The sequence below is a fragment of the Mustela nivalis genome, assembly GCF_964662115.1.
Source record: "Mustela nivalis genome assembly, chromosome: 1".
Classification (NCBI taxonomy): domain Eukaryota; kingdom Metazoa; phylum Chordata; class Mammalia; order Carnivora; family Mustelidae; genus Mustela; species Mustela nivalis.
The window spans coordinates 81,024,454-81,040,997 of record NC_139020.1 but is presented as its reverse complement, the minus strand read 5'-3'; the positions used below and the strand labels follow the sequence as shown (position 1 = coordinate 81,040,997).

General features: G+C 39.6%; 2 protein-coding genes across 11 annotated transcripts in view; one reads left to right on the top strand and one right to left on the bottom strand.

The window, feature by feature from the left end:
- VEPH1 (ventricular zone expressed PH domain containing 1) overlaps nucleotides 1-16,544 on the top strand; it is a 247,105-nt gene that overhangs the window by 56,816 nt on the left and 173,745 nt on the right. For all 10 annotated transcript variants that reach the window (XM_082685585.1, XM_082685582.1, XM_082685578.1 and 7 more), the window contains one exon: nucleotides 15,362-15,528. In XM_082685585.1, the coding sequence (XP_082541711.1) occupies nucleotides 15,362-15,528 (167 nt within the window). The remainder of the gene's footprint in view (nucleotides 1-15,361; nucleotides 15,529-16,544) is intronic.
- PTX3 (pentraxin 3) lies at nucleotides 1,224-7,984 on the bottom strand. Its single transcript, XM_082685683.1, has 3 exons — nucleotides 7,166-7,984; nucleotides 6,312-6,713; nucleotides 1,224-2,446 (listed from the first exon to the last, which is right to left on the bottom strand). Exons 1-3 carry the CDS (start codon nucleotides 7,566-7,568, stop codon nucleotides 1,833-1,835), a joined length of 1,419 nt encoding a protein of 472 aa, XP_082541809.1. The 5' UTR covers nucleotides 7,569-7,984; the 3' UTR covers nucleotides 1,224-1,832.

Genomic DNA, 16,544 nt, shown 5'->3' with positions numbered 1-16,544 from the left:
AATTTCTACTTTAGTAACCCAAGAATTCCTTTTCTTCAACTTGCTGCTTCTTTACCTTAAATGTGTAATTCACATAGAAAAATTTAAAAGGCCCTTATGTTTAACTGTCAACCTATGAGTTTGCATGTATTTTGGCCTGCATCATATTAGATCTTTTGAACCAATCTAATTTGTGCTGAGATGGGAAAATTGAAATCGTGCCGAACTCTCAGCTTACATTGGGTCCAGTGTTTCACCTTCCACTTAAACATTCAGGTCATAGAGATAAAGGCTAAACAAGGACTTACCTATGGCCCTTCAAGGACAACCTTGAATCATGTAATCTCCATGGGCCAGTGACTGGCCTATGACCTCATAACTTTGAACACTCTTTTTAGAGATCAATCATCCTGATTTTGTGGACCTCATAAATGGGATCAAGCTCTACTGATGTCATCAGCATCCTCAAAGATTTCTAGATTCATGACATTTTATTGCTAAAGGCACTGAAAGACCAAGTTGCTTCTTTTACTGAGAAGACCCAGGAGAGTTAAGTAACTTGTCAACTAGCTAGTTATAAAATGTGGTTTGATAACTGCTCCTGGCCTTGTCCTCCAAACCTCAGAAACCAGAGATTATCTGGCCCTATTGTTAGGCAGACTAATCATCAGTGTGGCTCTACCACATTTGCTGCTGACATTCAGAAGCAGTGGTCTTCTATTACCCCTGCCTAGCCTTGACAGGAGAGAACTGTAGTGTGGTTGAGAGGTACTTCCCCATCTCTAGGCTGAAGGATCTTGACTGGTCTCTCCTTCAGGCATGAGTAAGAGAATGGGTATTTTTTGAGGGCAGGAATGGTTTTTCCAAATTCTTAGATCTTCCCAGGAACAATCCTGGTCATGTATATTTGGGGAACTCTGATATTTTGTTTCTGTATTACATATGACAGAATGTTGCATACGGTCATAGAAACATCAAATTGGGACCTACAGATCAATATCTCCTCAATTCCTTGATTTCTCAGTTGATAAAACTAAAACCCAGAGAGATGAATTGACTTAGCCAAGATCAGATTTCTTGCTCATGATTTATAGGAAGCCAAAGCTTAAATCAACTCTATAGTTTGTTTCTAACAATATTATTACTATTTACACAATAGATTAGTATCTGAAAACTAGTTCCTACTTTAAGAGTGTAGTTTTGCTCCAAAGCATCTTTTAAATTTATAATTACATGACATGAAGTAGTTTTATAAAATATTTTATTTACAGTAGAGTTTTACAAAAATAGTCTTAATAAAATTAATACAAAACCATTTTACAATATAACTTATATAACTATCTTCTCAAAAAAGAGACATTTGATTATAACACATAAACTACATTTGCATTTGTTAAGTCACATTGTAGTATAAATATGTTTTTATCATTTTTTTATAATAAGGTACATACCAAGAACAATGAACAATGGACAGCAAATGTTATTTTATTTTTCTCCCGATATAAAAGTTATCTCTGGCCAAAACAAAATTAACCAAAGAAAAGTAAAACAATTGTCCTTCTTTTCAACAATACAGTCCTTTTAATTATTTGAGAGTTTATCTGACAAAGACACAGCATTAATCTCAAAGCACCATGGCATAAAATCTAGTAACAGTATCCCCAAAAGCATTCTCCAATGTCTTCTCTTCAACTGTTTATTCAGTATTTTGCCAAGATAAATATTGATCTCAACTCTCCCCTTCATTAGTCTAAAGTGTTCTTAATATGCACTGAGGTTTTTAGACCGTCCCAACTGGCATATGTTTAAAATGTGAGTTTCTTTCTTTGGCTTCAAGTAGAGTTTCACAACACTTACAAGATATACTGAGCACCTCCATGTGGCTGAATCTCTGTGACTCCCCACCCAACAACATTTCCCCGGATGTGACAAGACTCTGCTCCACTGGTCTCTCTTATCTCTTCATTGCTGAGAACACGGTTCCAGATATTGAAGCCTGTGAGTCTTCCAGAAAAGGCCAGTGTTTCATCAAAGCCACCACCCACACAGCAGCCGTTCTTTTCTTGGCCAATTTGCAGGATTCCTCCCTCAGGAACAATGTGACCTGTGGCCATCTTGACTGTGGTAGCCATCAGCTCACCGTTTACCCACAAGGATGTGCGCCCTTTCTCAGAATTCCAGGTGCTGCACAGATGGGTCCACTTTCCCAGGGAAATCACGGTATTAGCAATCAGTGTGTTCTCCTCTCCACCCACCACAAACACTATGGACTGATAGCTGAGGTACAGCTGGATCTCATATGGGTTTCTCTTTGTGCCATAGGAAAACAGGATGGTTTTGTTTAATACATCTGTGGCTTTGACCCAAATGCAGGCACTAAAGGACTCAAGCTTCATGGGTGTCACTGGATGCACGCTTCCAAAAATCTTCTTGGAACGCATTGGGAATAAAATTGCTGTTTCACAACCTAGAGGAGCAGGAAAGTAAGAATATAAGAGAAAATATAAATTCCTTCAGAAATGATTCCAGCATTTAGGTATTTTAGCACAGGCACTTATTAACGACCACAACTGAAAATGATATGCTGTATCCCATTATGGCTTGAGGAGCTTCAAGCCTGATCTTGGTAGAGCAAAGAAAACTGGAATAAGGAAAGTCAATTGTCAGTTCTACTCAATGAAGCATCTAAGTGGAGAAGGCATGCAGGGTAGCCAGATTGCCCAAATTCAGAAAATAATGGAAACCACTTCCCCTAGCTTATTTTCTGCTGTTACTTAAAAAAAAAAAAAAAAAAAAAAAAAAAAGATTTTATTTATTTATTTGACAGATAGAGATCACAAGTAGGCAGAGAGAGAAGGAGAGGAGGAAGCAGGCTCCCTGCTGAGCAGAGAGCCCGATATGGGGCTGGACTCCAGGACTCTGGGATCATGACCCAAGCTGAAGGCAGAGGCTTTAACCCACTGAGCCACCCAGGCGCCCTTTTTTTTTTTTTAAATGAAAATATTGGGTCATTATGCGTTAACTTCAAACAATGATGCTGTAATTTCCAAGAACTTAGAGCCAGACTTGTTTCCCTCTTCTTGATTTCACCAAACTTCTGGAATAAAACAATCAAACCTATGAAATTCAATGGGCCTAGCTCACCCATTCACTCACTGGCAACATACATTTTTAAATGAAACTCTAGGACTGTCGATTGCAGAAATTTTAATACTCCGTATATGCCAGATACTTGTAACTTGCAAAGTTTGTAGAAATCTACCTTTGAAAGACAACAGTGTAGAACAATTATGACTCACTCTTACTGGGCACTCACCATGTACTGTTCTCATCACTCTGAATGTTTTAATCCTACTTATCAATCCTAAGAGATAGTCTTAATATTCCCTTTCTACAGATGAGAGAACTAAGGCATAGATCACTAAGTAACTTGGTTCTGCGTACTAGCTGGTAAGTGGTAAAACTGGGGGTTTGAACTTGGGCACTGTGGTTGCAGAAGCCACACCCTTAAACTAACACACTGCATTGCTTCTTAATGGGAAAAGAACCCCTTGATTTGGCTAGGAGAGATGGAATTCAGTTTGTTTTACTACTCTTAAAAACTCTTATTTTGTCCACATGCTTATAAATACTATTTAGGCAGCAATAGAAAAAACCTTTAAGGAAGATGGAACTCTTCCAAGGGGCATGGTGGAGAACATATTTCTGTTGAAGAGCACTTAGAAGGAGATGCTCAGACACCACGATGGGAGAATAGTAAAGTCCAGTTCACATGCTTAGTCAGGGAGCTAGAGATGCCAAAGTGAAGACCTAGGTGTCTCTGGGAAATGTGCTAAAACCTTTCGTAGATGAGCTCTGCTCTGTGATAACTTCATGTGAATAAGAGACCAGAAAAAGAATTAAAAAAAAAAAAAAAATCTAAATGAAGGCTAGGCATTCACTTCATAACAAACTAAAGATTTATCATAAAGTAGTTCTGATAAGCAAGTTCCAGAGCCTCAAAGACTAACTGGTAAACATACAGAACTGGAAGGCACCAAACATCCATGCAGTGTTAAACAAACAGTGTTAAACTAAAGTTAAATGCTGCAAGTGATTGAGGGCAAGGTTCTGTCCTAAAAAATTAAACAGGTGTGTACCTACAAACAGTCAAAGAAATCCTGAGATTCAGAAAATCGTATAAAAGTAACTACAATACTAAAGCATAAATTGGTCCTGTCACATTTTGGTATTTTCTTTTTCACTGAATAATTCGAATTTTTGAAGACTTTTAAGATTCATTCTTAATGAGGCTTTCTTGTTTCAAATGAAATTGGTAGATATTGTTTTTCCCCTAGCTGTGTAAATTAAATTAAACAAAGACTGTGGAACAAAAGATCACCATATGCATGACCATTTGAGATATACTCTGTAATGTCCCAGTAAAGTAGTGTTCAGGAGGGGGCCTACTGCAGTTCAATTAACTGATTTCCTGTTTAAATAAACCCAGGCAGTCAAGATTGCATTCCAAAGCATTCCTTGATTGCCTCTGAGAGACCCAGCTTTCCCTGCAGGCTCCACTGGCTACGCTATGTGAGCTCATGGAGTGGAATTTCGTGCTCACAGTTTTTTTGTGGCTTTTTTGGTGGGGACCAGTGATTGAGCCTCTTGATATCTCTTCAAAATGTCAGAAACTCTCACATGAAATGGCTTTTAACTAATAGGTTTTTCTGATTACATTATCAAAGACCAAACAAAATTAAAACCAGGTTCTTAGGAGGCCGACAACAGAATAATTAGGAATCCCTTAGGAACCAAGCTGGCAGGAAACCAAAAAGGGGAAATCAAACCATGTGGGTAAAAATACTATTGGATATAATAAGAAATTAACATGTCAGACTCAGAAATACATCTCTCTCTGCTCTAACTAGTATACAGAGGTGAGAGTGAAAATTAGCATTAATTCTTCAGTTTGGGGGATACACTGTATGTACAATCATTTCTCATAGTTTGCCAAAGACAAGACAATTTCATCCATTAAAAAATAGCCACAGAATTATAATTTGTCTCTGTCACTTACATTGAAGATCTATTGTATATTTGATTTTATGCTTTTTGGTCTCTGAACCGGTACTGAATATTCAAGAAACTATGCTCAGTACTGATAAACAGTCCGCAAATATTTAGGGAAGACTGTTACTCTGCTATGGTTTCTGCAAATTTAAATGAAACATGCTGTCACACATGCTTACAATTCTTCTTCCTACCCCAACAGAGGAGTTGGTTTATTGTAAATATAAAGAGGGATGACACTGTAATTGTTTTCTGTTCATGAGGGTCTCAGGAACAGTGTAAGTTATATTTTCTAACCAAGTCATTGATTTTCTAATATAACCCACAAAAGATTTTTTTGCACTACTATCTCTTAGAAATTTTGACTCCTAAATGAGGGCTATTTGGCTCCAAATCGTCTCATTTAGTTTAACAATCTTTCAAATGTATTATTCAAATGTATTATTTCAAAAGTATTATTTCAGGCCCATGTGTGTTTGGAGATTCATTCATATTACAGGGGAGTTCAACAAGTTGTATCCGGTTTGAACCGCCTCTCTCCTGTTTGGTCCTGACCCCCTAAAGCCCTGGGGAGGAGGGTTACCCATTTGCTCCCACAGCAGACCATTTCACTGTGGATCCCGCCCAGTCCAAACCTCACATACTCAGACCTCCCCTCTAGCGGGCTAATTCCACAGACCCCGGGGCCTGGGGGACCTCTCAGGAATTCCACTAATCCTTCAGGAGATGGGGTTCAGTCTCAAGTCTCTTGCCAGAACCAGCGGGGAGGAGGGGCCGGCCCAGGAATAGGAACGTGTTGATAAAAGAATTAGGCTGGGCCCTGAAATAGCGCGGGGAACCAGAGCTCCGCTAAAGAGAGAGACAGGCTAAAATTAGAAGAAGTGGAAATCCCAAACGGAGGGAAGCCGGACAGCTAGAGAGGTCACGGTTAAAACCGGCCAATAGAGCTCCTGGACTGCCCGGTCGGATCGGGTGTCAGGGGCCCCTGACGTCTATTTCAAGACTGTGATGTCTATGTCCTTAGCTCTCTTGGTTCCCGGGGGCTGGAGAATACTTTTTAAAGCCAGTTTTCGCGCCTTGGAGGGTGTTTCTGAGGCCTGTGAGCGTGCATGGAGAAACAGAGGTGTGTGTGTCCCCATTGAAGCTGCCCGTAGAGGACCGCCACCAGGCTTCCCGCCACGCGCGTTCCGAGGACAAAGACGCAGGATGTGTGGGGGCTGTGGGGAGAGGCGGGAGGCGTGGGCGGGGGGAGCGGGAGCCGCTCAGCCCGGCGTCCTTACCTGCTGGCAGCCAGCGCCGGGCTGCCCAGCCCTGCACAACGCGGAGGTCGGCTCGCGTCCGGCGCAGCTCCTCGAGCACCGCGCCCAGGGCGCGCCCCGCCTCCTCCGGGCGCGGCGTCCCGGCGCTCTCCAAGCGCGCCAGCCGGCGGCCCGCGTCGCGGCTCGCCTGCAGCAGCTCGTCCAGCGCGCGGTCCAGCCGGGCCTCCGCGGGGGCCGGCGGCGCGCACGGTCTCCCCAGGCTGCCGGCCAGGCGGCCCAGCTCCGCCCGCAGCCTCTGCAGCTCGCCGCGGAGGACGTCGTCGGTGGCCTGCAACAGCATGCCCTCTCTCATCTGCGAGTCCTCCAGCATGATGAAGAGCTTGTCCCACTCGGTGTGCTCCCGACGGCAGTCACACGGCGTGGCTAGAGCGAGGGACATACACGTTATCTAGCCGCCCAGGCCTTTCTCGGGTGCGCTTTGTACAAAGGTGACCTCCCTCGGTGGTCCCAAGTTCCTGCCCAGCCCCATCACCCCCTCCCCTTTAAGGACACCTCGGAAAAACAGCGTGTGAGTATCTCGACAGCGACAGGGACCATTCGCGCAGGTATATATTAAGTGGAACTCTGTGAAATTGCCGTTCATGCGGCTCAAAACAGGCAAATATCGGCGATTTCATGCGGTTCAAGCCGTTATGTATCTGTGACAGAAGTAACTTTTTGAAACCTCCCCCTTTCCTAAAGTGCTTCTTTCTTTTGCAAAACAAGCTATAATTTTTAGCACATTTCCTTGGCTACAAAGTATATGTATACTATTTAGAGCCAAAGAGGTGGGTATGTAGTTAGGGTTAGCAGAGAAACAGTTAAAGAGAACTTACGATCCTCAGTGGGATGGAGTCCATTGTCTATTTCGTTGTCCAAATTCACATACATGAGTTCATAATCCTCCGAGGTCTCAGCCAACGCCGCAAACCAGAGAGCGCAGAACAGAATCACAGGGAGATGCATTGCTGGAGAGAGACACAAAGTTCGTTCTTCGGCCACTTCCCACAGCTGGCCCGAGGGGACGAGGCGAGAAGCTCTCAAGTGAGCGGTGTTGCTGGAGCAGAGGAGAGTGAGAGTGAAAGGCAGGAGCCCAGAGCCCTTAATAAATGCTGGGGGAAGCCTGAATGGAGATGAATGAGTAATGCCGGTGGCACCGCGGTAACGGGAGTTCCCCTGAATTTGGAGGGGAGGGGGCCTGGTGGGAGGGCGAGGGAAACGTGGACGTTGCACAATCATAGACCGCAAAGGTTTACACCGCCGTCAGATTAATTGGAGGAGGGTCAGAGGGGAAAAAGGTGGGGAAACTGGGCTAAGACTGTCCCCCCAGAGGATTAGCTGTTGTAACTTGAATTGGTAGCATTGAGGGATGAAAGGGAAGGGAGGGGAGGTAGGGGGAGAAATAAGTCAGCAGGCACAGAGGCATGAAAGCAAGATCATCATTTCAGCATTTTGTGTGGTGCTTTTACAGTTTTACAGCCCTTTATGTATAGAAAACTTTCCCCACTTTTCTTTTGTACACGGTTTATAGGTCTAAGATGTGAAAGTTACTCCCCTGATTCCAAGATAAACCAACTTAAAGTAAGATTTCTGATTGCTGTAGAAGCCAAGTCCATTCTTAGTTATTCCATCTTTAATCCTTCTGGAGTTGCAACTCTACTTTTATAAACACATATATAAAATGAGAGACAACAAAGCAAAACTGGTAAATCTAAAGTAAGAAAGATCTGGGGGAGAGGAAGAAGCTGATTTTAGGAATGTCTCTTTTTGTAAGCTGGTGTTATGTAGAAAATGTATTATTTCACTAGGTTTAGAGTCAAAGATCACGTTTTTAAAATAAATTTAGGGATTTCTGCGTCCTTCAAAATAATAAGCTGAAAACTCTCCTGCAAAAAACACCTAGAAATGCATACATTATAATGATAACCTTAAATGTTCAAATGAACTACCAATAAAGTAAGGGAAGTATCCAGGGCCCAATGATAGAGGGGGGAACAAAAACCAAACTTGTAAGCCTGAGAGCTGATGCCAGGACTCCTTGGAGGGGCGTAGAGGGAAATTAGGGTTATCAGTTCTATAACAACTAAGTGTTAATGACCAGGTGGGAGCAAAGCTTAGGCCAGAGTGGGAGTTGGAATTGAGAACCTCACCTAAAGCCAGACCCTCAGAGAGTTACATATTGGATTTCAGTGTATATAGCCCCACCCTCTGTCCTAACACAAATAAGTGGGAAGTAAGCATGTCTTTGACTGAACTCTGCAGGGTCCCTAGTAGTTTGTGACATGGGTCTGCCCTCACACATGTTCAAGATTCAAATGTATACTATCTACCACAGTAAAAACAAATTCACAATAAAAATATTTAAACATATGAGGAAACAACCCACCACAAATGAGAATCAGCAGATACAGAAAAAGGATTAGGTACCCCTCTCCCAAGAACTTCATTTACTTAAATATCAGATAGGAATTAGAAAATGAGTGTGTTTAAAATTGTAAAATTCCAACACAAGGAGTTGGAAACACGAATAAAGAAAAAAGACATTGTCAAAAGAAAAAGATGAGGCAGATTTTTAATTTTTTTTTTCACTTTTTTAAAGATTTTATTTATTTGAGAGAGAGAATAAGCATGAGCAGGGGGAGAGGGGAAGGGCAGAAAGAAGGGGAGAAACAGATTCCCCACAAAGCAAGGATCCAGACATGGGGCTCGATCCCAGGACTCTGAGCTGAAGGCAGTTTAACCAACTAAGCCAACCAGGTCTCCCTAGGCAGATTTTTTTTTTTTTTAAAGAACCATATGTAACTTCTACAAATAAAAAATTAATTAAAAAATTTAAAACCTCAAGGAATGGATTAAATGGCAGATAGGCAAAACTGAAGAGAATTAAAGAACTGGAAGAAGGATCTGAGAAAATCATCCAAAATGTACTCTTTAATTTCAGTAACCTCAAGTCCTTTCATTGCTCAGGAAGATGATAGAAAAATTAATTTTGCTTTGTTTGGTCTAGAATGTTTATCTTTTTGAAGACAGACATGAAAACCAAAAGGAAATAGAATGTTCGTTTTGAACATTCTTAGAATTAGAATTAATTTTAGATTAGAATATTTAGAATTATTCTATTAGAATTATTAGAATTAGAGTTTTTAGATTAGAATTAGATAATTAGATAATAGATAATTAGACAATAATTAGAATTATTAGAATTAGACTTATTCTATTAGAATAATTAGAATTAAACAAACCTTTTTCCAAAAAAGCGGTAAAGAAGAGGGAAAAAACATAGACAAAGCAAGATGAATAAAAAACACAAGATGAGGTATCTGGGTGGCTCAGTGGGTTAAGCCTCTGCCTTCAGCTCAGGCCCTGGGATGGAGTCCCACATCAGGTTCTCTGCTCAGCAGGGAGGCTGCTTCCCCCTCTCTCTCTGCCTGCCTCTCTGCCTACTTGTGATCTCTCTCTGTCAAGTAAATAAATAAAATCTCTTAAAAATGTAAAAATAAATCCAAATATACCAATAGTCATTATAACTATTAATAAAACAAACTTTCCAGTTAAGAGACATAAGATGTCAAGTAGGAATATTTTTAAAGTCCCCAGCTATAAGTCACTTACAAAAGCCACCCATAAAACAGAAGAATCTAGAGATGCCCAAAGTAAAAAACTTGAAAAAAGCAGGAAAAGAACTTACCAAGCAAATGCAATTCAAAAAAGCTAGGATAGTTACAGTTATATCAATTGGAAATAACTGTAAGGGAGAAGAGGATAAAGTATGATAAACACTTTACTAGAATTATTTAGTAACATAGTTTCAAAAATATACGCTAAAGACTGACAAAATTATAAGGAGAAACTGACAAATCCATAATGATGGGGGAGATTTTATTTGTTTGACAGAGAGAGATCACAAGTAGGCAGAGAGGCAGGCAGAGAGAGAGAGGAGGAAGCAGGCTCCCTGCTGAGCAGAGAGCCCGACTCGGGACTCGATCCCAGGACTCTGAGATCATGACCTGAGCCGAAGGCAGTGGCTTAACCCACTGAGCCACCCAGGCGCCCTGGGGAGATTTTAATATACCATAACTAAGTTCACTGTTGTCATAAATGGCTACTCAAATCCCCCCCAAAAAGCACCTGCTAAAACATACAGAAACTTACAATACATGAAGTTTGAAATAATGAAATATATAGAACATTGTCCAGAAGGTTTAATAAGCAAGTTCTACCAAACATTCAAGGAATATATAATCCTCTTCTTATACAAACTGCTTCTAAGAATGAAGTGTGCAGGAATGTGCTAAATACTTTCTATATGTGTAGTACCTATGATACTAAAAAGAGACAAGGACAGTATAACAAAAGGTCAGCTTCATTCAAGAACATAGATGCAAAAGCTTTAAATAAAATATTAGCTAAACGAACTTGGCAATATATGCATAAAAGTACAAGATAACCAACCAACCAAGTTGAGTTTTACTCCAAGACTGCAAGATTGGTTAAAATTAGAGTTATCAATTAATTTATTACATGAACAATTTAGAGGAGAAATTATATAATCATGTCTATAGATGCAGAAAATCATTTAATAAAATTCATCATTTATGTACAGAAACAAAAATAAAAAAGAAATAACAAAATTGATAGAGCCATATACATATATTATGATGGGTCCTTAGAAACACACGTCTTAAAAAGAGTAAAAACAAAAGGATACCTTGGACACTAGCTCTATTCACTGAAGTACTGGAGGTTCTAACCAGGAAAGTAGGATCTAAAAAAAAAAAAAAAGCACTAAGATATAAGAACAGAAAAAAAGAAACAAAGCTTTCATCAATCATTATGAGTTGATTGCCTATATACAGAAAATCTAAGGGGCGCTGAAGACAGATTATTAATAAGAGAATTGAGGAAGTTTTGTTGGCTGAAAGATCAAAACAAAAATCAGCTGCTTTCTTAATACCAGCAGACAACTGATGATACATTTTTTTAAAAGTTTCCATTTACAATAGCAACCACAAAAATGAGATACCTAGGAATCATTTTTAATTAAAAGATACATAAGACACAGCTAATATCACAAAACTTTATTGAAAAACATTCTTTAAAACCCTGCATAGATGGAAGGACATATGTTTTTGAATGGGAACACTCAATTTCATAAGGATGTCAATTATCCCAAATTAGTCTATACATTCAGTATGGGAGAAAAAAATAAAGTAGTTTTTCAAGGAAGTTGACAAAGTAATGGTGAAATTTATATAGAGGAACCAAGAAGAATTTGAAGTAAAAGATAATTTGCCTCATGAGATATAATGCTTCATTATAAAGTTACTACAATTAACAAAATGTATAACTGGTAAAGGTATGATAAATACCCAGAAACAGACCCAGACATATGAGAAACCTTACATGTGAAGAAGGTATTAAAAAATTGGAAGAGAAACAACTGACAATTTGATAAATGCTAGGACAATTATTTATATACACACAAAAAATCCATTCTTTATGTACAAAAGTAAATTCCAGATGGATTAAGGACAAATATGAAAAACAAAACCATAATGCTTTTAAGAGAAAATGTTTATGAACCTAGGCTAGAGAAAGATACCTTAATAACAAAAAAAAATTATAAACTACAAAGAGATTTTAAAAAATCAACTACAAAGGGACGCCTGGGTGGCTCAGTTGGTTAAGCAGCTGCCTTCGGCTCAGGTCATGATCCCAGCGTCCTGGGATCGAGTCCCACATCGGGCTCCTTGCTCCGCAGGGAGCCTGCTTCTCCCTCTGACTCTGCCTTCCACTCTGTCTGCCAATGCTAGCTCTTGCTCGCTCTCTCTCTGACAAATAAATAAATAAAATCTTAAAAAAAAAAAATCAACTACATTGACATTGCAACTTTAGAAGTGATAAAAAAAAAAAAACTAGTGTCTAGAATAAATAAATAGCTTCTACAAATCAAGTAAAAAACACAAACATCCCAGCTGAAAATAGACAAAAGATATGAATGGTCAAATCGTGAGAGGGGAAATGACCTGTAAACATACTAAAAGGATGCTTAACTGCACAAGCAGTTAAGGAAATGAAGATGAAAACAACAAAAAAATGAGATGCCATCTCACACTCCATCAGGCTGGCAAAAACCGATGTCTGTCAAGACCAAGTGTTGGCAAAGATAAGGAACAACAGAAACACTCATGTTGCCGGCGGGTGTGTAGGTCATTATAGTCTTGATGGTAGGCAGAATAATGCCTCCCCAAATGTTCACATCTTCATCCCCACAACCTGTGGACATGTTATTTCACTGAAAATTAAGGTTGAAATTGAAATTAAGGTTGCTACATTAAATATGGAGATAATCCTAGATGATACACATGGTCCCAGTGTAATCACAAGGGTTCTTAAAAGCGGAAAAGAGAGGCAGAAGGGAGACTCAGAAGAAGAGGTATGATGATAGCAGAGTCAGAGAGGTGCTTACTCTGCTGCTGATTTTGAAGTTGAAGGAAGGGAACTCCAAGGAATGCTGGTAGTCTCTAGAAACGTCAAGGAAACCTATTCCCTTCTATAGCCTCCAAGAAGGAACTCGTGCCTTCCAATGTCTAGATTTTAGGCCAGTGAGATTCACAGCAGAGTTCTGAACTATAGAAATATAAGAATTTGGGCCACTAAGTTTTTGGTAACTTCTTATGGCAGATTAGAAAACTAATACAACCACACTGCAAAGAAATTTTGGAGGATCTAGAAACTTAACTCCTAGGGACATAGTCACTGCTTTCTGCTTAATTATGTGACCCAGGGACCATCAGCATCACCTGAGAGCTTGTTAGAAATTCAGATTCTCAAGCCCAGACTCTGAACCAGCTGAATCAATATCTATGGGTATCTATCAAGATACCCAGGTGATTTCTACGTGATTAAGCTCGGAGGCCATACCCTAGGGAAGATCTTCCATTTATGAACAAAGAAATAGGCATAAAAATTGCAGTGCTATTGGTAAAAAGCATCATCATCATCATAGCAGTGTCTTTCAACCATAGAGTATATGAATAAATTATTGCCTGTTTATACAATAGAATACCATACAGCTGTGAGAATAAGTGAAGGAGAGCTTTTTGGAGCTAATACTTCAACACAGTGTCGAATGTAAAAAAAAAAAAAAAATTAAATGTTCCAAAGAGATTTGTATAGTATGAATACTATTGCTGTAAAATTTTAAAGCATGCAAAACAACACCATAAAATGTTTGTTGGTATAGACCCATACAACTAAGAAGTAAAAAAACATCCATGAAGATGATAAATACCATCTTTAGGATGGTGGTTGCCCTTGGGGAGAAAAGGAAATGAGTGGGATAGGAAGCCATTTTGGCACGAGATTTTTTGACAAAACTAGCTGGTGGACACAACCCCATTCTTTATATTATTACCTCATTTGCCTAATGTCTTGAAATATTTCATAATTTTTAAAAAATGTTAGTTTATAAATGGAATTTACAGGATTTCTCTTTTTGCCTCTGAATTTATAGAATTTCTACATCGAAGTGTCTTCATCAGTTTCTAACTTAGAAAAAAAATTTATGCATTTCCTTTTGCATCATTTGATCAAAATTCAAGTCATCTGAAAATGACTAATCTGGAGACTTTCCCTTCAAGACTCTCAGGGTGTCTAATGAGTATCACACCAAAAGCCTTATACCAGTTTCCTGTCTTTGATTCCAAAAAGAGTGCTACTTATCATGAAATTTTTTAGGGATTGGTCAGTGTGTTTATATAATTAAGCTCTAAGATCTATTGTACCCTGTACAGAGTGGGCATTACATTTAAAATTCCTGATTGTTTAAGGAAAATCTCTTGGTTAAAAGAGAAGGAAAACAGATAAAGCAATGTGTTGTGTATGGACACAACTTGTTTTAAAAAAGAAAACCCTGAATATTTCTAGTACTTTGCAGTCCTTGGGCATATGACCAAAACCTGCTGGAGATTAATTATATGAACTACATGTGGGAAAAGCAATTCTCATTATTAATCATCATCCATATACATTTAAGTTGATCCAGAATCACCCTTCTACTATTTTTAGTCACTGGTATTCTGAAAATGATAGCCTTTGTCCAATTCTCATATTTAAATGTCCTTTATATGTGGACACATTCCTTCTGTTTGAGAAAGGTCTACATGTGTGTAATCACTGGTGCTTATTTGATTCCTTCTGTGTCCTTCTTCTATATACAAAGCCAAATTTAAAGTAAATAGACACAAAAAATTTTTTCTTCAAGAAATCCCTAGAAACCAATTCTCCTGAGACATTTAAGTACTTGAGAGACTTTTGAGAAAAAATCTATACCATAAAGTGATAAGCAGATGTTTCCCATATGTCATTTGCAGATAAGTCCCTGTAGCTTATGCAATATCTTTTCTGGAGATTTTGCCATTTTAAATCCAGTTGTCCATACATGTCATTGAGGCAAATCATGTGTGACAAACAAGCTGAGTCTAAACTTCCCTTGAAATGGTACAGAAATTGGGGATTTAAATTTGCATTGCTACTTTTCTGACTATTCATAAAAATAAGGCAGCTTTGCCATATGTCAGTTGTCTTAATCATGCCCCCATATCTCTCAGGAACGTGGATACATTCCTCTGCACTTTTTTTGGTTCAGTTTCATGCTTATGGCACTGCTTAGTTTTCATTTAAACAGCATCCAAATGTTGTTTCTCGTCAGAAATTCTTTGTCAGAACAGTTTCCTTCTTAAGGGTGTGGTCTGGTTACTGTCAAATTTTCCTCTTTCCCCGTGGTGCCTTACTCAGGAAAAGTTTTCATTGGATAATAAATAAATAAAATATCCCCTTGTATGGAATCCATTTAAATCATGCTTTAGTGATTTTTCAGAATAAGATATGGTGTTATTTTTAGCAGAAGAGTTGGCCCTCACTCCTCACTATTTAATGAATAAGTGCAAAGGTTATTGCATTGACAATAAATGTGTTTCCACTGCCTGTGAACTAATAACTCACCATTCTTGGTATTGTTCCCTCAACAGGCAATGCCATGCTGTTGAGGGTGTTGCCCGCAGTGTATGAAAAGCAGCCTCAGCCAATCAACAGACACCTGACAGAACTCCTGGCCTTGATGTCTCAGCTGGAACAACCAGAACAGTACCATCTTCTCCGGCTTTTGCATGTAGCTGTGAAGAGAAAGCAACCAGAGGTAAAAAAAAGCAAAAGCACATCACGTTATTTGATGGTCCACACAACCAAGCATGTTTCTGGGTGTGAGAACAGGATATGTGCTTCAGGTTTTTGCTCCCGTGTGCCCAAACACACCCATCTTTAAATGAAAGCACTCATTCGCTTTTTCTAGAACCATGTAAGTGAGGAGGTGACGGCAGAGGTTGGGTGCTGTGTTATGGTTCCCCAGAGAAACAGAACCAGGATACATATATCGTGAGCAACTGAGATTGGTTTACATGACTATGAGACTGAGGAGTCCTGCAGTACAACCTTTGTACGCTGAGGGCCCAAGAGAACGAGTGGTGTAGTTCCGGTCTGAATCCAAAGGCCTGAGGAGCAGAAGAATCAAAGTTGTGAGCCTTGGTCAGAGTCTGAAAACTTCAGAACTGGATGGCTGGTGGTGTAAGTCACGGTCTAAGGCAGGAGTAGACCAATGTCCCAGCTCAACCACTCATACTCAGGCCCTCAGCAGTTTCGAGGAGGCCCACCCACATTGGGAAGGGCAATCTGCTTTACTCAGTCTACCAATTTAAATGCCAGTCTCATCTGGAAACACCCTCAACAAACACACACAGAATAATGTTCAAGCAGGCATGTGGGCACTCCATGACCCAGTCAAGTGGACACATCAAATTAACCATAACAGGCACAGTACTAAAAACAGAACAAAGGTAAAACCTGTCACTATGGCAGAAAAGCTTGAATGTGGCCGTGCAGTCCAGGAATCTGGTTTCTCAGAAAAGGCCAAGGAAATGACCTATGCATGGAGAAGTCAACCTGGAGTGACAGCAGAGCCTTGTTTTCTAGGTAGCAAGTTAGTTGCTGATTTTTTATAATCAAATAAAAGATTGAAATAATTAGGATGATTGTGATATGCAGTCACAGAACACCCAACCCATGTTGATTTAAATAATAAAAGGAATTTATTAGCTAATTAGATGGGGTAAAATGCCTTCTGATGAGGTGGTTGATCCAGGAGCTCAAATAATACAA